Source organism: Xylocopa sonorina, chromosome 3, assembly GCF_050948175.1.
Source record: "Xylocopa sonorina isolate GNS202 chromosome 3, iyXylSono1_principal, whole genome shotgun sequence".
Lineage (NCBI taxonomy): Eukaryota > Metazoa > Arthropoda > Insecta > Hymenoptera > Apidae > Xylocopa > Xylocopa sonorina.
Window position 1 is genome coordinate 11845171 of NC_135195.1, and position 27110 is coordinate 11872280.

The 27110-nt window shown below is 46.5% G+C and overlaps 2 protein-coding genes across 3 annotated transcripts in view; both read right to left on the bottom strand.

Annotated features, from left to right (window-relative positions):
- Nucleotides 1-27110, bottom strand: part of LOC143422296 (trypsin-1-like) — a 279262-nt gene that overhangs the window by 46884 nt on the left and 205268 nt on the right. The window lies entirely within an intron of this gene.
- The window catches only part of LOC143422263 (protein O-mannosyl-transferase TMTC1), a 178758-nt gene that overhangs the window by 25560 nt on the left and 126088 nt on the right, over nt 1-27110 (bottom strand). For both annotated transcript variants that reach the window (XM_076892771.1, XM_076892770.1), the window contains 4 exons: nt 11551-11740; nt 4572-4693; nt 4252-4416; nt 3550-3663 (listed from right to left, as the gene is read on the bottom strand). In XM_076892771.1, the coding sequence (XP_076748886.1) occupies nt 3550-3663; nt 4252-4416; nt 4572-4693; nt 11551-11740 (591 nt within the window). The remainder of the gene's footprint in view (nt 1-3549; nt 3664-4251; nt 4417-4571; nt 4694-11550; nt 11741-27110) is intronic.

Genomic DNA, 27110 nt, shown 5'->3' on the forward strand with positions numbered 1-27110 from the left:
TTAGAATCGAAATTGGCAGCCTCGATCTGTTATCGCATCGATAACATCAATGCCAATAAACGCAGATAGACAGATGTTTAGTTAATCAAACATTTACTGGAATTATCGACACCGGTCCTCGAAACGAATTGCAAGTAACGTCGTTCAGCATCACGAATAATTTTTCGCGAACGAAATCGTCCCTCTGCTACATTTATCTCAGGTCTGAGCAACTGAAATAGCAACAACTAACGATTCTATTCCGAACATCAATTCGTCGCTCTCATTTTCCAGGTCGCAGCAAACACGTTCGCTTTGTAAATTATTTTCGTTTCGTTTTTCCCGTCATTTCCCGCCCCAGCATCGCGCACGCTTTGTTCTTCAATTAAAGTTATTCGTTAGCTAAATATTATTCCTCCGTAGGATATATCACGCTCCGCTCTTTGAAACACCGTTCCGTCCCAGCTCGCGTTCCTTTCATCCCCTTCACGTTCGCGTTCTATTGCAAAAATATGATGTTTGCTCTTCCTCCGGCAGCCCTCTCTTTCTTCTCATTCTCCCTTTCACGTGCACGCTGCTCCAGTTTCCGGATGCGTACACCACCGATCAAGGCTATCGACTGACGCGTTACATTCGCACAGAGGATTAAATTCGCTGTGCTTTTAGCGATAACGGAGAACACGATGAATTAATACGCACGAAATTAGAATACAGTCGTTGATGTTACGAAATATCATTCTTTCGCACGTTCTACGTGTAACTGTTTAGTTTAATTAAAACATTTTTTTTTTTTAGACGAAGGTCTAAGAACCCGTAAGTTTCGATAGAAATCATAAGTCACCCAGGAACCCTCAGCGAGGGGTGTCGTCGAAATATCAAGTGGTTCCTCCGCCCGTTTCCGCGTGCACTTAGCGCAGGGGGTGCACGCGGCTGCACGCGTGGGCGCACGCTGCAAACCAACCCTTCATCGCGCCGTCATGCTTGAATTATTTAATTGGATTCTGCATTTTCGTGCGCCTGTAAACGGTTGCACACTGGCGTGTACGGATTAATTTTGCTTACCAGTTCTGAAAGCGGTCGAACGCGAGCCGAGGAAGCGGCACCCCTGAAATTCACAATTCGTTGCGCTTCCGATTTTTACGCGTGGATCTGTTCGTATCCGTGCAAGAACTCGTTCGACTCGTGATTCGACGCTCGATGGATCGAATTCTAAAGTACTGGGTGGCGTATTCTAGACGTAATGGGACTGATAACATTTCTTGCAAGTGCAACTGGGTTTGCTTGATAATTCTTTTATGCCAGTTTGTTCGATTGATATATTATAGAATGCAATTATCAGTGAGATAAAGTGTCGGTTGGATAACGACTTCCATTAATAGCTGATCAAATTTAATGAACGAATAGCCTGAAACGCGTCATTGTTATCAGTGACTGATCGGTCCCACAGAAACACAGACACTCGGCTTAGTCGGGAAAGAAATTAATTTACCATGGTTCCCGTACTCCTTAATGAGTCGTCAGTGAATCACGATATTATCATTCACATCATACCTTGTAATTATCAGGCAATAATGTATAATTAGCCATTAAACGTTTGACGATATCCCATCGTATTTATTCATAATTATGTAACGTTCTTTCGTAATAACAGAAGCCGCAAAAATGGAAACGGGAGGGAGGGGCAATTAATTTGGTACCGCTAATTAATCTGATAATGCTTCAATTAATCAATCGTATCGATTCTTCGCGAACGCCGGTTGACAATCCCTCGAATTGCTTTCGTTTCGAAAATTAATACAAATAATATGTATCGGGAGCGTGCGAACTTCGAAAAGAATTTTAAAATCAAAAGTTTCCAGCATAGAAGCGGTTCGAGAACGGGGAATGAAGCACGCTAATGAAAGTAAACGCAAGGAATGTGTACTCCGAAACGTGGGGCGGAAGTATCTACGGAAGTTCACCTGGCAGTAACGCAGAAACATGGCGGGCGCGGAAAGAAAATGGGGTGTTGGGCTGGTTCGCGGCAGAACTTGGGATCGGTTCATCGAGGCGGCGACTTCAAAAGGATCCGCGCGAACGGGGGAGTGGAATTTTCATTATCGGAATACCAGTCGCTGTCAGTAAAACCCTTGCTGCTTTGATAAGCGCGGTCGCTCCTCGATGAAAGCGAGCACGGGGAATAAGAGGAGAAAAGAAAAGAAGAAACGACCCCGTGGACCTCGACTCGCGCGCTCCTTCGTTCGTCGCGACCACATTCGGACACGATTCCGTCTATCTCCCCTTGAGGACCAAACTAAACGTGGCTGAATTAATAAAAATTGAAAATAAAACGCTTTTATCGCGTGGTTGTCGAGAAATCCCGCTGAAACGTTTAGAAGCTTTGTACGCGGCTTTAGAATCGCGCGAGTTCGTGTCCACACCGTTGTAGAAACGGTTTTCGCGTAGATCCGCGGTTGCTTTTGAGCGATTCAGTTTAATGCAAATAAATGTGGTCAGCCGCAAGCCACGAAGTTGCCTGTGGTTCCTCTGAGAAAAAGAGAGCCCTGCAGATGAGGAGGAGGAGGGTTGATGTCAGTCTAGGCGCGGGCTACTGCGTCTCTGTCAGTAAAATTGGAATCGTGGTGTGCGCTGTTGCTTAAGTAAATGTAGAGCAAGTAAATTAGAGCGGGCATTCATCGATGCGCTCGTGTGCGAGGAGGAACGACTTTGACGGTATATCGAGAGAGATAACGGTTTTCGGGGTTGTTTAAAGTCGTGGAAGAAGTAATTGTCGTTATTTCTCCCTCTTTTTTTCGCGCGCATTCGTTTCGTAGGTTGTAAATACGGCACGGAGAATCGTGTTAATTGTAAGCTACGCTGGCTGGAAAAATATTCCTGCCGTAAGTCCTGGATAAGTGTAACGTACGGGACCCGCGTTAAATACGACCGAATTATCCCCTCTCTCTTTGACCCAGTCCACCGTGTAATATGTAAGTCGCTATTTCGCGAACCGAATATAAAATACCCGCGTATCGACTTTTTTTTCAATAGTACATTGTGTGCTCCGTTTGGTTAATTTAATGTAAAGTTCATTCGAAATTTATAGCATTCGAAACGAAACGCTGGAAAAGGTGCAGTTGCAAAGTAAAAGCTGATTCGATCGATCTAACTATTTAAAGAGATGATACAATTTGTCCAAGTTCCGAATTCTTCCAAAGAGCACTGAGCGCGAGGTAAACGACCCAGTTACCAGAGACACCGAATTTACAAATTAATTTGTACACATGTTCTAAAGTAGGTGTCGCGAGGACGCAGTCTTAATTTTAAGTTTTACTCGAAAGACATACTTCCAAACTAATTACCAACTGGGATTAAATTACGAAGAAACAGCAATTACGATGAAACTTTCTCACGCGCCGCCGTGTACATGCAAAACTTTAATCCTCTCGTTTTTTCCATTAACAGGCTATGAATTCCATTTAACGCCGTAGTATTCATACACCTGCAATCTCGCTTAATTGGTTCGTTAGGCAGTTACAAATACCATTAATTAATCGTAAAGGAACACTCTGATTCGTTGAAGGTACTCACCAAAGGGCCAGCTGATAATGCAGGATCGCACGATTCGGCTGGGAGGTGTCGCGCAGGAAGTTGGCGAAGTTGTAATGCATCTTGGCGTTGTGGGGTAGCGATCGCAGGCCCGCCCTGAGAACAATCCGATTCGAGGTCAGAACACGCCATTACGTAAGAAAGTAATAATTCTGAAATTATTGGTTCAACATTTACTTTCTCCAATTCTCTCGATGTAATAAAACTACGAACGCACTATGGCCACACTTTATATACCCGCACTTTTGCAACCCTCCAAGTGATGTTTGCTCGTTATAGCTGTAGTGTTCAGCGAACAACTTCACAAATTTCTTTGGAAATTCGTTTCGCGAGAAATGTTGTGGGGTACCCAGTAAATTTCTTGGCGACAAATATTCATAAATTCCCAGCGTGTCCCATGAAACGCGATGCACTTCGAAAACGTTCAATTTCGGTTGAAATTGTTGGCCCGTGAATACCAAGATGAAATTCGTACCTCGTTTTCGATTGCAACGAAAGAAACGTGGCGCTGAATATTGCGAACATTCTCACCTACTCCTTCGTTGTCCATTTCTCGAGTTACCAGACAAATAATTGTGCAATTCATGTACTCTTCATACGATCAAGGTATTACAGTATTTATTGGAGTTATCGCAAAAGGAGAACGTTTTCGAATTATTTAAATATTTGGTATAAATGACAAACCTGAGCAAAGTTTCCCTGGACGTCCAGTCTCTGTTTCGGAGCACCGTCTTGTAGCAGCCCAGGAGTAGAAGTAGAACGATTCCCGTCGTGATCAGACTTCTTCTGCGCGGAATGGCCGTCCAGCTGATCTGCATCCCATACACGATCAGAAGGATCCATCCGACACTGGAAAAATTGTATATTTGTGTTCTACGACTCTTCTTTCCATACTTAATCCTTTCTTTTTGTAGTAGATATTTTGAAATTTGAAATTCCTCTAGGAGGAGTCACTTTCTTCTGTGCATGGAACAGTAACGTGTGACGGTGGACTGTTTAATTACCTGGGCATGTACAGTACTCGTTCCGCAACAACGAATCCAACGGTAATAAAAAGATTGGATGCGGGCAGGAACGGCAGTACCAGGAACATCCAACCAAGAAGAAGAGGCGGATGCCTCTGTTGCTGAAAATGAAACGCAGGTTGCTGTGTTAGACGTGATGAAAACCGTTCCGCCTTGCTACGAAATTGCTCTGCGTTCCCGCGGAATGTCGTGTCAGCCACTAACCGCGTATTAAATAAACTTTCAGCGAGCAAAGAACGCGCGCAACGCGCTCGCATACCGCTTCTGTTTCGTGTTCTCCACCGAGCCCTGGGGAACCTCCACTTTTCATAAATGTTCGAGGGTAGTTTTGGATTTTTGAGCAATTATCTATGGAGGATCAGAAACAAGGATCGATCAGCTAAGTCTCAATAATCTATCGTCGGTCAACCGCTTCTTTTCCATCCTCACGCGTTTCCAGAAGCAGGATCTCCGCTGGTTCCTCTCGTTTTCCTGTTATTTTAAATTTTGAATTTTATGCGTGACCTGAGACCGCTATACCAATCTGGAGGGTGAAACCGTAGGCGGTTCGCATTTTGAATTCCGGGCGTGAGAAGAGAAAAATACACGGGAAAATCTTGGTAGATCGTGCAGACTGATGGGTGAGCAAAAAAATTTAAATTCGTGCCAGAAGTTTACTCGTTCCTTTCGCTTCGTAAACGCGCGAAACTGCCATTCGATTTTTGCAAGCTTCGCATAAACAGTGCCTCGATACTGAAACTGTCCTAATTACGAATATGCAGAAGCGTCCTGAACGAACGTACAGTTAAAGGATATCGACAAAGCGGAATGAAACTTTGTGTGAAAAATGCGAAGCAGTTCCTGCGTTATTAAAAAAAAAAAAGAGAAGAAAAATAAATAAACAGGAGCGAGTGGTCCGCGCGCAATCGTCGACTGACTGGAACAAGGGAGCACTTAATCAAAAACGATGAATGCAGAAATGGAAACGAAGATTATCGCGGAATGAAAGTCAACGTTGACATAAAAAATGGAGAGACATTATTTGGCGATATTTCAATCGATAACACAATGGCGTGCGTGGTGGGGAGTGATAAACTGTCCACTGCAGAACTACCTGCGAAAATACCTGAAGCGCACAATGAAGCGCATCGAAATGAACGACCCTCGGGCGATAAATCGTTTTTCATTTCGGATTTGCTTGTTTTTGCTTTTTTTTTTTTTGTTCAGCGGCATCGAAAGGCGGTACAAGACACCTATAAAAACTGTAATGTATCGACGCTGCACAAATCAAATGTCGAAGAAATACATTGCAGTCTGCAAGACAGAGGCGCAAAAGTTCGTCGCGAAATATATGAACGATGAATTTCGTAGAGACGCGATATCATCAAATATTTAATAAGACACAAATGAACAACAGTTTCATTTGAAAGAGGAATTGGTACAGTAAAATCGAAGGGCAAACTTTAAGTAGTGCCATCAGTCTAAAACAGATTAATCACTTAAATAAATCCAACGAGACACAGTGGAACGTATTACAATCAAGAGGGAAACTTCGTCGCACGATTCAGACGTAAATCAGGCAGCGAGTTTTGTCAGACGACCCGCTCGAACGGGAAGTTCCACTGATTCCGAAGGTAGCGACGAATCTGCCGCAGCTGTTGAAGCACACGATACGAGGCTACAGGATGAAAACAAAGCGTTCCGTTGAACAGAAGGAGGTAGCCTAAAGTAGAATCCGCCGCAGCTACAGATAGCAATTCCAACACGAGTACCACGGTAAATAGGTCTGGCGATGAATGTACTCACGTATAGATTTGAATAGCCGACGTTTGGAGATGACAATTCAGACGTCGAGCATTCGATTATTTTGACAAATTGATGAAAAATTACGGCAGTTCGTATCAGGGAATCGATCGAGCGCGTCGTCACTGAAGTACAACGGAACCGTCTCGAAGTGGATCCTCGAGGAAACGTCGAGATGACTGACGAGGAGTAATGACGTCGCTGAAGAGAAAGCAAAGCGTCATCGTCCATGGAACACGCGTTACAAGCGATGCACGGCCAAATTTCGCTGTCCGATTTAAGCGTCGAAAGTTTCCGCGAGAATGATGAATTGCAGAAGTTGGCGCATACGAGCGCGAGTGAAACAGGATCGAAACGAGGCGAGATTTAGGGGAACAATACGGGATGGAGGCGGATGGCGCGAGCCGCCATCCAGAGCAGGGCAATTAATCGAAGACAAGGAACCGGAGGCCACCTCCGCGACGAAGATTCGAACCGCTTTGAATAGCGGGACAACGGGCGAAGCTCGCCGTGCGGACGTGGATGAAAATCCAGTTACATCCCCGTTTACGCGGCGTGCCTTATTAATTGGTCAGCTAACGAACGATATAGACAACCATCGACACACGACGGTCGAACACGCGAGAGAAGTAACGTTCAAGTTTCCAGCTTTGCGAAGGAACGCTAATTGTTGCGTACGTGTAAAACCTTTATCGAGAGGTTACGTGTACCTCTCGCACACCGATTCACCCTTCGCGGACGTGGCTCGACGAACAAACCGAACTCGAACTTTGTCCCACGTGTTTTGTCCCAAGACAAGGGCAAACATCTGCGGGGGAAAGTTTGCGAACTGGACGGATGGTTAATTCCAGTGGAACATTTCCCAGTGGAACACCTTCCGGGCGGTTGATATAGTCTAAGGTACAATTAACCAAGCCAATAGTTACCAATCGAGAACAATTACCTTGACGTGTACACGCGCGAATTCAAAATTGACCTCGAAATTCACGAGTTACCAGAAAAATGCAGAGGAGGACATCGAGGAAGGAACAAAAGGGGATATATATATAGTCACGGGGTGAAATAAGGAGGGCAATTGGGAAAATGTTGCAAAGGGTGCAGAGACGAATACAGAGAAACGTAGGGAACTCGATCAAGGATGGAGAACGAGTACAAAACAGAAGATAGAGAATACTTGGAGAAAGTGGCGCAGAAAAATGTGCAGAGCACGGGATACAGAGTAGTTTACGGGAAAGGGTATGGACAGAGGAATAGGGACACGAATCGATTCGCATCAGTTTGAGCTTGCTAACCTACGCTGGCCATCCGCATCCCTTAAACAGCATTCAGATGTAAATATGGGCGGAACGAGTATTCCTTCGACCGTTCCAATGACTCCAGAGTCCTGAGAGTGTACACGGGCCTCTGAGCAACGAGAAAGAAATCACAGAGTCAGTCGAACGGGCCTTTGTTCCGTGTTCCTTGAACGAGATCATCCAGCGAAATGGGCGGAGAAATTCTGAACGGTGAATTCGTAAAGAAAGTGCAACCTAGTTTCGACGAGTTTGGAAAACCGCCGGCAGAAGTCGCGAATGGAAACAAGTCGCTTGTCTCTGCGTCCTCGAAGCACTGGCGTCCTCGATGAAAATGATCAAACAGGGTGGAGGTCCATTTTCTTCGAAATTCGTTTCGATGGAAGCCGTGATTGACGATTTATGCAAGATTCGTAGATCTATTTTTCTATTTACACCTTCTTGCAGTGCAAAAGGTAACGAAGTTGCGAACGTGCGCGATATATCGATCGTGGATGAATCGAAGCTGTACGATTCTGCGTTCGACTTCGATCGATTCGAATATCCGGTAAACTTGTCTCGCGAGAGTAACGAGATTATATATTCTACACTTTTCGATACTGTTCGTTTATTATTTAATGTGCGTTGTATTTGTTAATGATTTATCGTTGTAATTTATTTCGAGGGCGCGCGTTGTGGAGAAAAAATAAATATCGATCATTTAACCCCCGATGCTATTAGTCTTCGTTAATGTTAATTAACGATGTCGTATAATGAACGATGCATACTGATATATTAAAGCCCATACATTTCATACGTCGTGTAATACTTCCATTAATTAGTTGATGCAAGTATTTAGCGGTTGAACCGCATAAACAAACGGATTAATTGAATCGGGTTGATACGCCCGACAAAAATAGAATAATATATGGCATGGTATGAAAATTCGCGAATAAATATTACCCTTGATTCTATAAAATTATAGCATTGGAACGCGTAATTAATCCAATACTTACCACAGTCACTTAACCGCAACGCTTTCGATGACAATTTCCGTCTCATCAAGCATAATTATCGCTCGCGGAAATTCCAACGTTTTGATACAAATCGCGGACAGTTATTTTGTCAATACGATTAAAATCACCTTAATTCCAACGTGAAACGTTCGATTCATTACAGCCTATGCCCGTCGAACCTCCATCGAGGCACTTTTCTATCAATCGGGCTCGCAATCTATCGCGACCCCTTTCACCCTTCTTTCACCTCTCGTGCCAAAATTACTCGTCACGTTTGTCGCGAACAGCGCGGGTAAATAAGCGCGAGGAAAAAAAGAGGACGAACAGACGAGGAAACGATTACCAGATAGGAAATGAGCAAACGCGAGACAGCAGCGGCCAGTTGTCGTCCCGTGTTCCAAAGATGTGTTAGGCGCGAATCAATTTCGGGCCAGCAGCTTCGTGATCAGCGGCTATATGCGTTTCCTGGTTCCAGCGGGCTCGACGAGACAAACGGGGAAATTACTGTCCGGCGTATTTGCATATCTCCGTAAAACCATCGCGAGCTTCTAACCACGTCCAACCAACGAAACGCGCGGCAGTTCATTTTCAAAAGTATCCTCGATTTATCGAAGGATTGCGTTCGACGAATCGCAATTAATCGCCATTCATTCTGTTTTCAAACTTTAATTTCGTCAGAATTCCTCTCTAATTTTTATTCCCCTCATCTGGTGTTCCTCTTTACTCTCGCGAAAGTATCGATGTTTCGACGCGAGCTCCATCAACTTTTTCACGGTGTTCCTTGAAATTTTTATACCGCAAGGAGAGGAAAATATGTTTTTCATTGCACGCGTATATTCATTAAGAGCGAACTAGATTTATGTTTGATAAAACATTCTGAAAACTCGAGCACCGTCTGCAAACAGGGAACCGAATCGCTGGCTTCGTTCCCATGGGGAAAATAAACAGCGGAACATTTAACAATCATCCGCGATAAAATTATTGCTCGGGCATATTTTACTCGCATTTGAAATATTGCGTCAAGTTCGACACCGTACAGCGTATTCTATAAACCGCGAGCGAATTCACTGCACGCGAATAAAAATAATAATACGGGACTGATTGCTTTCCCTTATGTTTCACAATTTATATCGTATTTTTATCGAGCGTACCAATAAAACGATTTCATATAAATACTTTTACGATAGCATCGCTCGCTAAAAACTGGCGACAAGAATCTTTACTTCTGGCATTTACATCGTTTACCGGTTCACGTTCTGAAACGTAGGAGAAAATAGTAATAACAATAAAACGAAGCGCCTAAACCCGACAGTCGACCGACGGAAATCCATTTGTCGATCAAGCAAGGGTTCCCCTGGCAACGTTTCCCTGAGACTCGACATTCGCGTCACGAAACGTCTCCCTCTGACTTGCCGCGAAAGTGTGTCAAAGATGTGCGGTGAACGCGGACAATACAGCGTCGAGGGTAACGCCTGAAGGCGTTATTACAGAAACGCTCCAAGAATCGGATGTTGGCCGCAAAGATTATCGCGACGATGACGAAAGAGGACGGGGCGTTGTTCCTGCGAGGAGACATCCGCCTGCGGTTCCATCAGCTCCTATTCTACGACCCTACAGCGCCCTGATCGCCCTAACTGCCACTCTCGTGGCGACCAAGAAGGGTGCGCGATGGAAACCCGTCCGTGGGTAGGGCGAGAGTTAAAACCACGGATATGGCTTAGTTCGAGAAAAGTGGCCACGCGAATGTCGACGTCTAGATGGGTCATTACGCTGAACGTTCATCCCTGTTAACGATCTCGAGACTCTGAGCTGTGGCCAGATTCCGTTGCTGAAAATTTGACATTGGTATCCGTGGAATTCCGTCTCTGCTACGTCGAACGTTGGAAATTGCACTGTGATCGATATTCAATACCTGATATCGCGATAGAGCAAACGTGTGTACAAGGTAAAGGACGACGTTGAGTCTTTAACTCGAATCTGCGATCTTTGCTCGGCGGTGCGCCCTTTCCTCGCCCAAGGAGGATAGACAGAAATGGTTTGAACGACCCGGACCACAGTTCGGTCGTCGACATCGTGAAAGTTTCTTTACGACTTTCGAGGCAAGTGGAACTTTATGATAGACCGGCCCATCCGCGGGGGCTGCGCGGAACTTTGCGGTTCGTTGCTAGGGGTAGATTCGTGGTCGAAACGTTTAGCGACGGAATGACTCCATGCGGACGATAACCGGTCGTTTAACTTTGCTTGTTGTTACGTGCGCGCAGTTGGGTGACCGCGTTCAACATCGACAACGGGGGCCCAATTAGCCCCTAACTTTCTTTTCGCTCGCGCGTAGGCCAGCCTAGCCGGGGGTGAACACGGTGCCAGCGACCGGTGGATGTTATTAATTTCGCGCGATTAATCGCTGGCACAAACGAGAACGACCTAATCTCGTTACGTCGCAGTTTAAGGGTATTAGAGGAACAGCTGATGGCGGAACGCTCGCGGTGCTGCGGTCGCCTCGCGGCGAACGGTCCCGGGAAAAATTGGACGCGCGCGATGGAAGCTTGAAATTTACGCGCGCCGGAAATTTTAACGAGCTCTTCCGGGGATGGAGTTGTCGGCTGCGAAATTGTATTTTTATACGAGAATATTATAGTTCTGTCTACGGCGGGAGAGTTTTTGATGTTACATTTTCGTTGCTGTACTCTGATCGTGTATTTCAGATGCAAGTGGAAATCGTTTGAAAACAAGAAACGATTCATCAATTCTTATAAAAATTGTTTGAACTGTGAAATAGGCTAGAATCGAACGATCGACGCGTGTAAACGTTTCTCTTGTAAAATCTTGAACCATCGTTTACCACGTAATGGACGATGATCGTAATCGATCGCACAGAGAGTACGGTTTTACCTCGAAATCCGTGAAGGCCTTGTAAGTGAGGATCAGGCAGCCGCCGAAGAACAGACAGGTGGCCAGATTTCTGGTGTCCGCCAACGAGGCGACCAAAGGAACGGATCCCATCTGCCAGTCGTGCGACAGCGTCGCTGGACAGAGGAGCAACCAGCAGTTCAACGCCGCCAGGTAGCAGAACGTCAATAATCTGAAATGAAAAAGCGCGAAACGTTCCGGTTAACGACGTCGATACGTGCGTGGATCGAAATCGATCCAGGCAAAACGAGCAAAAGCGTAACATTGATATTTCGAGGGAAAGAGTGCCGCTTTTGCACGTTTTTCCGTGGAATAATCGCATTTCCCCCCCGCGACGCCCCACGCTTCTGGCACGTACACGGCTTATTACTATCCGAATCCGTCAATCACGTGTCAATGGAGTGCTCCGTCGAACGTGTCAAATTCAGGTCCCCTAAGAGTGCGTTAAATAGCACATTTTGCTTCCTCCACTTTCTTTTTTTTTTTTTTTTAACGCTGATATACATCGTCGCGTGATATTTAAACGCTCAGAAATGCGTTTTACAAGTAAATGTCGCGTTGGTCTTCGATCATTTCGGAAAAAGGTGCCCTTCGTCCTGAGTTAATAGTTCGCGCAAACACAGAACGGATCGATTGCCGTCTCATTATAACGACCAAGTTACGCGCATTCTTTCGCCGAGCTCTCATCGTTCGAATTGCACAGGCACAAAGCAGGATCGATTTCGACCAATATTCAAAGTGTCCTCGACTCGCGGATGCATTAAATACTCGTGGCTCGTGTTCCCGACGTTCCACTCAAGCAATTGCCGTCGATACTTGCGCGACCGCACAATTTAATCGTTCCTCTGTCCACGCACAAATCGAAATTCCCCGTGACGATATAACCGGTGGCCTAAACTCAATTCTACCTTCGTCGATTTTTCCACGCCCAGGGCGGGGCTGTTAACAAAATCGACTGCTCGCGCCCAGCTGGTAACAATCTGGTAGATTGAATCGGGAACTTTTAATCAGTTCAACGATAAGAACGTGGAGCCGTGCAGGGGAAAGACACGCTTAACTCTTTTGGCTCGCGAGAAAGTTTCCCGGGCTCTTTCACGGTCTTATAAATTACTATAGGTATTTTCTGAGATAGCTTCGAGTTTTTTCGTTCATCGATCGAAGTTCAAACTGAACGCATCATTATATCATCCGCCTAGTAGTTGTAGGCCACCACTGTTTCGGTTTCTTTAGGTTCATAACAGACTCTAGGTTCCAATATTTCTTCAATTTCAATATCTCAAACACGTGTCCCATTATAACTTTATTATTCCATAGAAACAGAGAGTTCAAACGAACAGACCAAATGCTCGAGCAACCCTCTATCGACATGGCTGAGGTCAATCGCACGGCCCATTCACCGGACCGCAGAGGGATCGTACTCCAAGGGCCAAACCTTCGTCATAAACCTGTCGTTGGCGCCACCCTCCTTGTTGCAAGGAAGGTCGCTGACCCCTACTCGAAATATTAACGAGAAAGAGAGTCGAAGCTTAAAGGCAAGCTTGGCGTAATTCCACCTCTGCTCGCGTCGAGCAGCGGCGTCCCCGTAAATTCTTCGCGCCCTTTAATTTCTTTGTCCCTTCGCACCGAGTAAATTGGTCGACGATGCTCGACGGGAATAGGGAATACTCGCAGCCGGTATTGTTCGACTGGCGGCGACGTTGAAGAGGTCGAACGACGCCGCTGAAGAGCCGGTCTCGAATGCTGACGCGGTGCTTCCATTTACCCGCTATCAGCAACCGCCGATATAATCACCGATATAATGGCCGGGGCGTCCCGTGGCAAAGCATCTCAGCCATCTTCGAGGAGTATGGCCCCGGTGTATCGCCGCGCCTACGAGCAGCTTACTCGGCAAGTCTATTGTTTGACGTGCAGAAGCGGACGTGCGGCCGACGCGCCGTTAAATATTCACCCTGTTTCTGGAGTCCGTTAATCCGGCCACTCTATGCTACTCTCTAATTGTCATCCCCGCTCGACTGCGGCATTAGTGGAATTGAAAATCGGTTGGTGTCATTGGTCGACGTCGATGAACTAGCGTTACTTTCACTTCGTTGTAATCAGACTAATTTTAAGTAACTTGTTATGAATATTGAACTTAACGTGTCCCCATTTGTATACCACGCGAAGCATTCACAGTTAATGATTTTCACCCATGCTCCACTCGCCTTCGGGATTTAATAATACCTCGCAGTAAACCGCATAATGTGTACGACAAAGCACGTTGCACTGAAACGCGAAGGTACGTAATTAGTCGCATTAACGAAGAACTACGAAAATGTGAAAGGAAGAGAGCGATAGTGTGTGACAGCTGGAAAATATAAACATAACGAGCGCAAAGTGATATTGTTCCTTTTCTAGTTACTTTCTCGCGTACGCAAAGAGCAATGTGTAACATTTGCCGCATTCGCCTCACGTACATGTATACGCACGCGTGCACGTTGGCTCAACAATAGTACGTCGCCGGTATTTGTTTTAAAAGAGCCTTACTCTGGATTATTAACACCGTACGGGCGAGTGTTTCGCGTTGCCTCCTCTCATTGAAAGAGAAATATTCGTGGCGCAGGAAACACGCCACGAAACGTGTAGCTCGTCATTTTTGCATTGCAAATACAATGCGCGGGCTTGCAATTGAACTCGTTACGTCTTCGCCAGTACTTTACGCTGCAGTAACATCCCGTTACCATCATCAACGCGACAGTCGTGCATCCGCTAATAAAAACCAATCAACATTGAATATTTCTATATAACAAAATTGAAAACGACCAAACTCTTTCCCTTCACTCGTAGAAATCCGTTGAAGCGAGGGCATCGAACCTACTTCTAAAGTGTACTAAGTTTCCATCACAAGAAAACTTCCGTGGGTCCGTACATTCATAAGTTCTCGGTTAGTTTTCAACTCTCGGTACAGAACTTTTGACTCAACCGTACACGTCCGTACGTGTACTTAAAATTGATGGCGCTATGTATAGCGCGTCGTAAGTCTCCTTCAGTCTAAAATAAAAAGAAGAGGGAACAATTGTGCGTCCTTCGGTGAACGAAGTCGACGCAAGCTGTAATTCCCCGTCTGGAAACGGGAATATCTGAAAGGAGGCCCGTCGATTTTCAACGGGCATTAATTTATCCGTAACCGCAGGGCCAAAAGTTACCCTCAGCGTCGGTCAACCGCCCCACGCGCGGTCGTGGCAGTAGTTCTGCGGGCGGAACGACATCGCGCGGCGGTCGTATTATGCGCAGAGAAACAGCGAAGGATATGGGACACGGTACATGGGATACGCGACTTCCCGAACTGCATTGCGGTATACTCGACTTCCCGCCGAGCAAAGATGACCTTCCGACTCCGCTTCCGTCACGGTAAACTGATCCGAGGTTGGCCCCGGTACAATGTGTCTTGTGTTTGCTCTTTCGAGCCAGGATTTCCAGACGCGAGACCCCTTCGTTTCCACCGTTCCATATTCCCAGCTAATCCTTTGAGACTCCTCCTGTTTCAGGACTAAATGCTACACGAATTCGCTATTCCAGTTCGCATACATTTTCGGTCATTATAGAACGGGAACAAATAATGCATATCGGACTATCGAGTCTATCTTAAGTATTTTAATGGGACAACCTATATTTTTTTGTTTATAGAATTGAACAGACCGTGGAATTCTGAGTAAATAGGTATTAAGTTATGATAGGTTTAAAGTGAATACTTACGGAGGTAGATATTATTGAAATTTTAGTATGAAAGGGTCGAATTATTGACTAATACTACTGAAACGCGCGATCAGGAGTAACAGTCAATGATTCAGACGTCCTGCGACAAAAATTTCTTAGTACATATTTACTTGGTTTTCAATCTTCTTTTAACTGCTACCAATAAATTGGAACATTTTCTCAATTATATATTGCCGTGACGCACTGTCGACTTTGGTATCGTTTAAAGTCACCGTACTAATAAATCGAGGGGATGATTTAGGGAAGACGGCTGTCTGTCCAGCGTGTCGGGTTAAGGAAGAAAATTCTTGTCTAGCTATTCTTTATCTCGTGGCAAGTGAACGATGTGGAACGCGAGACCGGCTCAATCGCGTGTTCTTGTTTTACAGATGAAGATGGATGGACGCAGCTGAAATTAACTACCAAGGATACGGTGGAGCGGACAGCCATTTTATAAGATTTACTTCGACGCCGTTGAGGAACTGCTCTTGTCAGGGAGGAAATGAACCGGACAGATGTAATTCTGTTGTTCTCTTCGGGGAAAGTTTCGTAATCAAGGAGCTTTTTTCCACGTGACATTCGGATACCCGGTGTATTTGAATCGTGCACTGTAATATTTCTTCTCCCCACGCTTCCTGTATTAAAGGCAGATCATTTATAATGAAATTCTAGAACCACCGTGAAAGTTTCGATTAATGCGACTAAATATATTACCGACGCAGCTACTACGTACACTAAGAAACGTTGTCTTTCTTAATTAAAAGTTTTGTTAGCATTCGTATACCTCTCGCTTGGATTTAGTACCCATTAAAGTACCACTCGAGTGTTTACGAAACTCGATAAATTGAACAGAGTGTATCAATGTGGAAGAGTGGATACTAAAATACGCACTTTCGGAGATAATCTCACGCTTATACCCACACAATATCTATGCAAATGCTCTTAACGAATAATATTTCCTTCTCATTAAATCGCAACGGATCTTAGCACGACGGACGCCGTTCCGCAGCGGCATTCAATATTAAACACGAGTTCCGTTGTAACGCTTTAACAATACGTCTGTTCTTCAAATATTCTGTTCTCGACCTCATGCCAAACCGCAACGCCATATATTACGTACAGCGGTGCGGAAGCACGATACACGCGGAGCAGAGGGTCGCGCCGAGGATTTAAGCAAGGAACACAGCGGTTGTTTGCCATGGTTAACTTCCCTGCGCGTACCAGAGGGCAAAGAATTTTACGCAAACACTGCGTACGCGCGAGAAAAATACGGCCGAATTATTTTCCCCACCGAAGATCAATATTTAAATACTTTCCATATGGAAATCTCGTGTTCATTTTTACCCTCTTATTTTCACAACTCGCCTCCAACTTTATTTATCGTTCAAAAATTGCTCTCTGTATTCTAAATTAATCTCTGTTAGCTACAACGATTGTTATAATAGCTCTTGACAATAACTACAGAAAATCTACAGCTATTCCTACCTAAACTTCGTTCTTCTTATTCCCTACTTCGATCACCTAACAGAGACGCGTGTAGTAATTGAAGATCAACGAATCTGAATCAAAACCAGAAGCAAGGAACAAAAAACAGATCCATTTTCAATGCTCATATTTACAGCGATCGATTCGAATGAAAGACACCCCATCGCTCTCATCCAAACGATCCCACCCCCTGATTCTCGATATCCCGCGCGCACTCGCGGCATTCACGCGTCACTCGGATGCTAATTAATGTTCCCCACCCTCGAGTGGCAATAAAAAAGCGGGCCTGAACGAGCGAGTGGGAAAAAACAATGACAATAATGTATTCCGCTCGCTGGCCCAGCGATCTCCTCTCCGGGCGGTATCATTTTTCTCGGCGCCCGGGTCACACTTTTATTTCGCGGACATGATTAATGGTCCCGGCCAGCTTAAGAAGCGTATACTCGAGATGCAGGAAGAAAGGCTGACCCGAAACGTCAAAATAATAATTCAGGGATATATATCAAACGAGGCAGGCACGTACCGTCACGTGAAAGGGCTGGATTTTCTTTTCTTTGAGCAGGCCAGTTGAAGGGGTGGAGACGATTTTACAATTCGTACCTGGCGCATACCGGGTGGTCATCGCAACTGGATCGCCTCGATTCTACCAGCGAAGCTACGTCCAAATTAGTTCATTTCCTAAATATTTTTAGGGTGCAACCCCTTCGATTCGCTAATTGGAACTGGTCGAAAAGTCCTGACAATAGCGAATGAATAATCTGCTTTGTTAAAGGTGCTTGCAGCCGACTAACTTCCCGGATTATTCAGTAACATCGATGACATCCCTAATTGGAACAGTGGGAAAGAGATATTCGTTGATCGCAGCACGTCTACGCGCGAGCGTGCACCAACGCACGAGTTTCACGGAAACGTAGATACACGTTAGCCAGTTATTACGGCGAACGTTCCGCGTACATTCGTGGATTTATAGGCTTTTACTTGTTATTTGGAACGGATGCACACTGTTGCGTTCGTTCCGCGCAACGTATGACTCAAAAGCGTAGGAAAAATGGAAAAGCTGATAGGGGAGAACGTAACGGTTACGATCGATGGGAACGGCGGGTTGATTCGTTATATCCGAGGGCCTTAATTTCGAGCTGGACGCAGAGCTATCGGATAAAAAACTTCGAGGGTAGCGCGAACTAAACTGCAACGTCGTAACTAATTTCGTCACAGGTTCATTCGCGGAATAAATATCCGAGTTATTAGAGCGAGCCGTTGTAAATGGCGAAACTGGTGACAGACGGAAAAATTTGTCGGGTTTCGGGGTAACTACCGGTTCTCGAATGAAATGATTCCGTTATTTAAATTCCCGCGATACCCACCCGCGTCCGTTCCGCATTCTAGAGCGAATACCTCAACATCTGCTGGTGAAAATAAGAAAGAGAGAAAAAGAATAAATAAATAGAAGGGTACGCGACACGCGTTCGCAGGATTTAATTTACCCGGGACTTGAATTGCGCCAACGGTGAACGTTTAATTTGATAAAGTGCCCACCCGTCGCGGCGGAAAAAATTAAATTCTTTCGTAGTGATTTGAATAACCGGACTCCAGTTGTACGTACTCTCGATTCGCGCATCGATTGAACGAAAATTCCTTTTAAAACGTTCGTCGTTATTCAAACATTAGACAGGACTTAAAATACAGGTTTATTTCATTTCCCGCGTGCACATTGATCGAGCCGTGCCGTTTCTTGATTTAAAACGAAACAAAACGGAAAAAACACGATAAATTTTCTGTTTACACGGCGAAACGTTATTTTAACGAGATAGAAAAAGAAATGGAATTTTATTATCTTCGTTTAGCGCAGATCTGAAAGCCTTGAGTGGAATAAATAACCGCTGAAAGCGAAAGCATAGTGACTGGCTGAACCAAGATTCGAGGACATCGACTCTATCGCTCGCTGGAACATCCCCCTCGAACAGCGGGAGCAACAGAGTCGTCCATTTAAACGCGGGTCATTTTATTAAACAGTGAAATAAAGCAATAAAACGGAACTCCCGCAGTTCTCCTGACGCGATGAAATTGGTACGGTAACTACCGCTTCGCAGGGCGAAATTGTTAATCCACTTTACGCTCGGAACATTATACGTAAAGACGAGACTACTAAAAGCTTCAGAAACTTTCGCCATTATGGCGCGCGGAGAGCGTGATGCAGCATGCGAGCTTAACGTTTCGTCTAAAAACAGAGAAACAAAAAACGGTGCGAGGAGTGCTGAACCGAAAAAAAGAAAGGCAGCGAGTAGGGAAGGGGTGCGTCCGAAGAAGCAGAGGAAAGAAGAGCCAACGTTTACTTATCGGACGCGTCTTATGGTTCCGTCGCACGGCATTCCGTTTTAAAGAACTCCTCTGGCTACGTTCGCGTATGCTTCCTTCCTATCTTTCCGTCGTTAAACTCGATTGCCATTGGGGGAATAAGAGTACGGTACCGCGGGATACTAGAACGCTCTAACAGGTAGCTTTCCTCTGGATTCGTTTGAAATTGGAATACAAATCGGCAAGCAAAGCGCGCCGGGGTATTCTCGACACGTACACGTATTATAAGCGCAGGCCCGCGCGCGCCAGTCTCCAGTTTTATACCAACGAAATTTGAACAACGACCACCAGCCACTCGTTGCGTAATAACTGGTACATTGCAAACGCTATTACCACGTATTAACATTTAACTCTTTGATACGTATTCGACGTACGAGAGATCTTCGCTGCGAGGCATCCAGCCATCGCGGAAAGTTATCTAACAAGGAGGAGTATCCCTCTAGATTTCCAAGTTCCCGTAAGAACCGCAATCGTTTGTTCACGGTGCGATATCGTGGCATTGTGGAACGATGTATCGAAACGAAATTCGATGTAACTAAATTCTAAATGTACCTGGTACCCGAAGCGTGGTATTGGGCATATTGAAATCATGAAATCCGCTCCAGGCTCTATTGTAAACGGGGGAACCTGACACTGAACATCGACAACTCGTGATACCTTATATCGAGCCTTGTGAAAATCGATATCGAACATCCCAAGCACGCGGAACTTGACACTCTATATTCCTGGTTCGTGAAAGTAGATACTCGACATGGACGACACGTGGGGCACGATTGAGGTAACATAATCATACGCGGTTTATCAGTGGAAGACGAGACGATTCGAGACTTGATCGATGTTAGGAGCGTTCGCGATGCCCTCGCGGTTCGACGAAGCGAGCGCGTAGTTTCCAAGATGGTGGCACGGCCAGGAAGTCGAACCAGTAGGTGACAGACGTTGATCGTTCTCGACGTCCGCGTGGATCGATCGACGCCGCGCGAGATTCGCGAGAAACCAGTCGCGAAGTGAAAATTCGAGTCGACCTTTCCGCGAATTTGCATTTGCATTTGGCTGCACGTAAGAACTTTGATCTTCGATTACTGGTCGCCTTTGAATCTGTACGAAAGCAATTTCCCGTTAGATCGCGGGACCCTGGCCGTCAGATATCGCGACGATCAATCCAGCGCGGTGTATTTCTAAGCGCCCACTCGACGATCGGTCGCCAAGATTAATCGCTCGCATAATATCATGGTGGTACCGTGCACGCGAACGTCCGCAGTCGTTTTTCAATGACAAATTAGTCACGTACCGCGGCGCAATACTTTCGTTCGCCGATTTCGCCGGTGAACGATGACGGGACAGGTCTCGCGGAAAGGAGACCGCATAAATTTCGCCGCGTTCCTTTCGCTCGACGTATTCGCGCGTGGTACAAAGCGCGTCGAGGCGATATTTCTCGCTAGAAACGAAGAGAGCGCGCGAGACGCGCCACCCCTTGATTCGCGGTTGCCGGTACAATGGGCGTCGAACGGTGCCGTGGGGAAGAGAGAAATGCCGTGGAAAATTTGCGAAAGATAAGAGGGACTTTACCGCTGCACGCGCTGCGAAGCTTTCACTGGGTGATTTAGGTCCGCGAATGAATAAAAATATAGTGGATGAACGGGGCTAAGTAGAACTACAAAGTGTCTCTTATAACAGCCACCCTTTCATCAGATTTACCCGGAGTCGTGGAAGAACTCTTCTTGCAGAGAAAATGAACCCGCTCCCCGTTTCTTTTCACAGGGAATTTTATAATCACGCTTCCCCCTGCGTCGGGGGATTTGACACAAGGCTTCGTGAAAAGATACGACATCATTCGACGCGCAAATGGTTAGTTTAGAGGTAGCGTTCTGCGAGTTGAAATAGGTCGAACATCAGTCTAAACTAGTCCACGTAAATCTACGCGTATCCTGCTTTCTCGAACGTGTACACACTTGTGTTTCTATCCACATTCCATTCTCCGGGTACGAACACCTTTCATCAACTTTACGTATTAGCGCAAAACAACTGCCACAAAATAATTTGTCAACGTCATCTTCTTACCGTCCGTCTTCGCAATAACCTTACCTGGCATCGATTCATCCGCGAGGTCGTTAAATTCACCAGCGTAACAAAACACAACGCCGCTGTGTCGTTCGACGAAAAAGGCCGCAGCAGTTGGCCATTATCGGGGGCAAAACGCGCTGTTACGCTAAATAGCTGTGTAACGTCGGACCAGGTAAACAGCCCGTTAACCTCAGATCAGGCTCGCTTTCAACCGTCCCCCCGCTATAATGACGATCCACCGCATGAAACGCGTAACGTAATTCCAACGGAGCAAGAGCCGTGGCACGGCAAGCCGCAGGTCTGCAGGAATAGCTTGGAATAGGAAGTAGCTGGGGCCGGGAAACGACGCCGGGCCACGAGAAGAGTGACGGTACCGGGAAGAGGTTCCTGTAATGGAGGTTTATTGGCAATTAATCTTGCGGACCGGATCCGCCCGCTTCGCAGGCCACGATACACTTCCGTCTCGCCTGGTCGACGGTAAACCGACGAGAGATGTATTGCATCGTCGCACGGAATCAAACGTACCCCGGATCCAGAATCTCGTTCCGCGGATCCTTCGTTCGAGATCCACGGGTGTATCGTTCCAGCTGCACGCGCGCTTACCTCGCTACGACGCCATTACTGTCGCGACGTCTTTGGTAGTTATGTCTGGATAGCCATGGGGTGGTTTAGGAAATTTTTTGGGAAATTTCTGAGGGTGACTTGGATGGAAATTTAGGTCAGTGTGTAGGGTATTTTACTTAAAAATAGCCCTCGTGTAAAGTATGTCTAAACAGACGTAAGTTGAGGTTTCGAGGGTTGGACAATATCCATGGGTACAATCGAGCGTTTGCAAGGCAATCTCTCGCGATCGTCGTCGCTCGATGCATTAGGGAAATACGACAGGAAAGAGGATTGTATCCCGTAAATGTTATCGACGACAGATCTGCAGAGTTCCGTCGCGGAGTGTTATTCTTACGAGTGGTTTCGCGTGGTTAGACGCCGTACCGTGACGGAAGAAATGTGTAACGACCGAGTGCGTGTTAAGGGTTGAGAGACGCTTAAAATATTAGAGCGAGAGTTTTAATTTAGATTGCGGATGTGGTGGTGAAGTATCAACGAGTTGTTCGGTTAAATTAATTGCGATCTGTGTTGCGATTGTCGAGAGTGGAATACATGGGGTTGATTTCATTTTCACTTCACGTCTGCATTACTGCGCGTGCATTGCTCAGGATTATATGCAATACATCTAACCTTTGTACTAAATGTTCAATTCGAAAGTATAGAAGTACGACCAAGACTTACATCTTAAGCTTCGTTTCTGAGTGACTAACCTTGGCATCGATTCCTGGTGGGTAGTCTTAAGCATTTGTCGCACGTTACCGAACTACACATCCTACAAGGACTAACGACTTGGTAACTCGCGTAACACCAAGCCAAGATTATTCCATCCAAACGCGCTTTGTCTTCGTATCGCAATCAATAGAAGTCGCAAATCTCGCGCTGTAAAGCACGTTCCTACCCGAAGGCCTGAAAAAGTTACGTTTGTTCTCGCGACGGCGACATAAATCTCAATCGAAGCACCAGAAATCACCGGCAATATCCGCGTTCACCACCGCTGGCCGACGGTTCCCCTTTAACCGGCGATCCCCTCGTAGCGGTGAAAAGAGAAATGGATCGAAGCCAAGAGTGGGCGCGCGGAGGTGTTGCCTGCAACTCGACTCCGGGGTCCTCCGGCTTTCAACCCCTACTGCCTCTCGCTCTCTGTGTCGCGGGTGCACCCCTCCCGCCCCAGGGCTGCTCTCTTCTTCGGGAGGAGAGTTTTCTTCGCTGGTCGTTAATGACCGCGCCCGTGTTAATTCGTCCCACCCCTGGCTCGTTTTAATTGAACGTGCACGCGAGCATCGTGACGCGCCCGCGGCGCGCACGGGGGTGTAATTACCAGCGTGGCGAGGGATCGTTTCGTACGCATCCCTTTCGATCGTGCTCAACGCGTGACAAACGCGTCGTTTGGAGGATCGCAGACGATTCTTGATCCGTTCCACGTTGCGTACGAGTTGGAGGGTTTGCGAGTAAATGTGGTTTGCCTACTAAATCAATGATATCGCGTGGCGAGTTGACGCGTGGTCTTCGGTTGTGAATGGCGACTCTGATCTACAGGATGCTGAGCGAGCAACCCTTGACTCGCCAGTACGCTGCTGCATCCCACCGATTAAAACGCTCAGAGCGTCAGTAAGCGATTTACACCGTGGGATCGATGCGAGGGGATTAGCCGCGTTATATTTACCGATGGCTGTTCTCTGTACACTGTCTGCGAACCAATGCGGCTCGAGCAGCGTTTATCCGACTTCATTAATATTTCCAGAATTGTATTTGCGAACACACCACGATAGGGTTGTGCCATCAATCGCGCACTCGCGATAGGAACGGTTTATTCGCGACGTAACGTACTATCGAATCGATCCGCTGGCTTGTCGAACAGAAGAACGCCATGTCGTCACTCACGCGCAATCACGATCGTTTTGAAGTAGTAAATATTCGCGATGAAACTATTCATTACGGATATCAGATTGTTCCTGAATCATTGCGTAATCGATCACTGCAGACATAATTTCACGTGGCATCTATGACTCTTTCGAAACGTCATTACCTCGTTCGATTCCAATTATGAAACGCGAATTTGTCGAACAGACACGCGAAATCGCATTTATTAGACGACCGGAAACAAATTTTCTATCCAAAATGAATTCGTCGGAAAATGAATTAGCTGTTCCTTCATTAATTAAAGTTGCTCGGTGCGCGCGTTCCTGTATCGTTTCCAGGTTTATTGTTTTAGCGACTCGCTGTGCAACGTGTGCACGTAGACCTGCATAGGAGTTCAAGGTTTCACACAATGATGCCCGCGCGTGTTTCTAAACTAAAGTTTGAAGCCAGCCCGGCGACGTGATAGCGGAAGATTTATTTGCATGACTATCGCTCTGCATCACCCTATGCCCACATAAACTCAGGGATGCGCGAGCCAGATAAACGCAATACTTCGTGTCATTCGCCAGATTACACCAGATAACACTTGTTAGACGCGGTATTGTCGCAGTTTGTATCCACCGTGGTGGCAGTGAAACGAGTCAGCGATACACGCGTGGCCCCCTCGAAACCGGAACTTTCTCAAACGAAGCGAAACTTGTTCAACTTTTTCCTCGCCCCCGCCCCCTTATATCCGGAACAGATTATACGGGAATAAAAGTTCCTGCAGGACTGGAAAACCGTGGACCAATTTCTGCGGCACCGGAACATTACAAGATATTCCCTTCTAAAAAAAAAATCAATAACCGTGGAATTAACTTTCGCGCGCGATATCGTGGATTGTAAAAGCTTCGATTCTGAACGTACACTTTCTGCTTGCTCTTCTGTACCTCGATGCACCTTTTTCGTGCGAGGAAAGAAAAGGGATCTTAATCTGCATTGCTTAAAACGCATCATCCATGAAAAGTACGTACAACTATTCGTACAAGATGATATAGTACAACGATGATAAAAATTTAAATGTCCACACAGTGGCATCGTGAAGAACAGGAGGTCAGCCAAAAACCTCGAACGAGCCAATCACAGGCGTAACGGGCAAGCTTGCAACGAAGTATCGACAAAAAGTGGACGCGTCTTCCGGAGGAAACCATTCCTCGAGGATGGGGTGGAGGTGCTGCCAGGAACAGAAAGGTGGGCGGAGAAGTACAAGGTGGAAGACGGCGCTGGGTTGCGGTGGAGCGGCGAGAGGCGAGAGAATTAGTGGGTGGTTCCCTACGCAGATAATTTGTGGCGTGCAATCCCAGCCCAACCATCTAGCTGGATAGCTAAGGCGTAGCTGTACCCGTTTCGTAGTAATTTACTCGGCATCCCCACGACCCTGGGACGAACGAGCACGACACTCGGAGGCGGATTGATCGAGGAGAAACTGTATCGCGACTCGCAGAGCTGCCTTTGGAATCAGGTCAATTACGTTTAAAATCACACACGACCATTCGAGTGATAGGAGAAATTTAATTGTTTTGACTGTCCGTCAAATTACGATTTCGACTGTGTTATACGTGGACGAATCTATTTCTGCACGCGACTGTGTGATTCGTTTAACGGATGACATATTTCTACGTGTCTCTTTTTAGGTCGACGTCGCGTTGTAATATCAATTTCGAGGAACGTTAATTCGTGTCAGTTCGAAGCGATCGAAAACGACAGCCCACATTTGTCATACTGGTTAAATATAACCGTTCGATCATTGTCTTTGAAAATTCATCCGCGATGACCGCGATGCACGGTAGCTAAGAATTTACCTCGCGAATTTGCATCGAATATTCGACTGTGACAAGCCAGGCAGACAGGCCACTCTGCATAACAAACTTTTCCCACAGATGCGTAATTGATTTATCCCGCTCTGGAACGAAACAACCCGCTGGAGGCACCCCCTTGGAGATCGCTGCAGCCCCCACCTTTGTTTGCAGCCCGTACTCCACTGTGTCTGGTGTCACGTTATAATGAATGCAAGACGTCGACGTGGATGATGATGAACAGAGGTTTCAGAATGGTACCAAATATTCGGGTTCGCGGCCACCACGGTGTACGAGATCCGTTGTTGAGGGATGTCAACGGCATCCCCTGCGGTCTCCGCGTCATCCACTCGCCCCTGTTCCCGTTACCGTACAACAGTGTGCACAGGTGAGATCTCCAAAGGGACTGACTCGTGGCGTGTACTTGAAGTTGCCACAGAAAAATACACAGACCGGTGTAGCATTGCATTAATCATTGGGTACATCACGGTGGCGATAGTAGCGTCTGAACGTGACACCGTGCAATTTCAGGATTAAAGGACGAGGACCAATTTCCATTCGAGGAACGTGAAATTATAGCCGTGATACAAAAGTCGAATAGAAACGTCTATTCATTCGACGTGCAAACTACTCTTCTTACTTACTCTTCAGCAAGAACTGAAACTACTCAGTCATTCGTTGCACCGGAAGGTTCACACCTGCGAGATCGAAAACCACCCCTTCTAAGGGGTCCCACCGATTCTAAGTATTCACGTACGCGAAAAAGCGCGATTCCGTCGGAAATGTCCGACACGGAACGAAGACCGTGGCCATCGTCGTTAAACGCGGAACGCTCGGCATACTTATTACGACGAAGCTCACGATTTAGTCGAGGGTGGTTGCATTTATACGTCGGTGTGTCCGTGATCGCGACGCGTCCGCTAATATCCTTGACACACCGTACACCGTCAGCCGTTCCACGCCTCCGGAATACTAATACCTCGCGTCCTCCCCCCTTGGTCTCTATACGAATTTTGTATTACACGGTGTTTCTGGTGAAATATCGGCGACGTCGGCCGTAAATCGAAAATGGTAATGGCACCCAGGAGCCGGCATTACCAGCGGCAGGCAAGAAATCCCGCAAGGCGTTAGATTTATCCTGTTCCCAGTCCGGCGATGATACATTACCCTCGAGCGTCGTTAACGCTGCGATGCTAACCCATTATGACGTTCCGTGACGTCTCCGTCGGGGAGTCGCGCGACCCTTCGTGACCGTCCCCGGCCTCGCTGCACTTGAAACCGTCTCCGTCACTGCCACCAGCACCGCGTAATTGAGTACGCCGCTCGGCGATACGCGTGCACGCTCGCGGATACGCGCGTCGATGTAAACCGAGACCCTCCACGGAGCTACGAGAGGGTCGTCAGGAATTTACGCTGCGCCAGCGTTTCAATTGCCGACTACGTCACGCATTCCGCGGTTCCGCTCGCGTTGTCTTACGCTGAAGCCTCTACAAATGCGAGTTTGCAATAACTTTGAACGAAGAGTGGTTTTTCACGACACTTTTGCCAAATTAGACGGTTATACGATTCGTGGTCACCGTTGCGAATCGTATCACACGATATTAAAGTCTG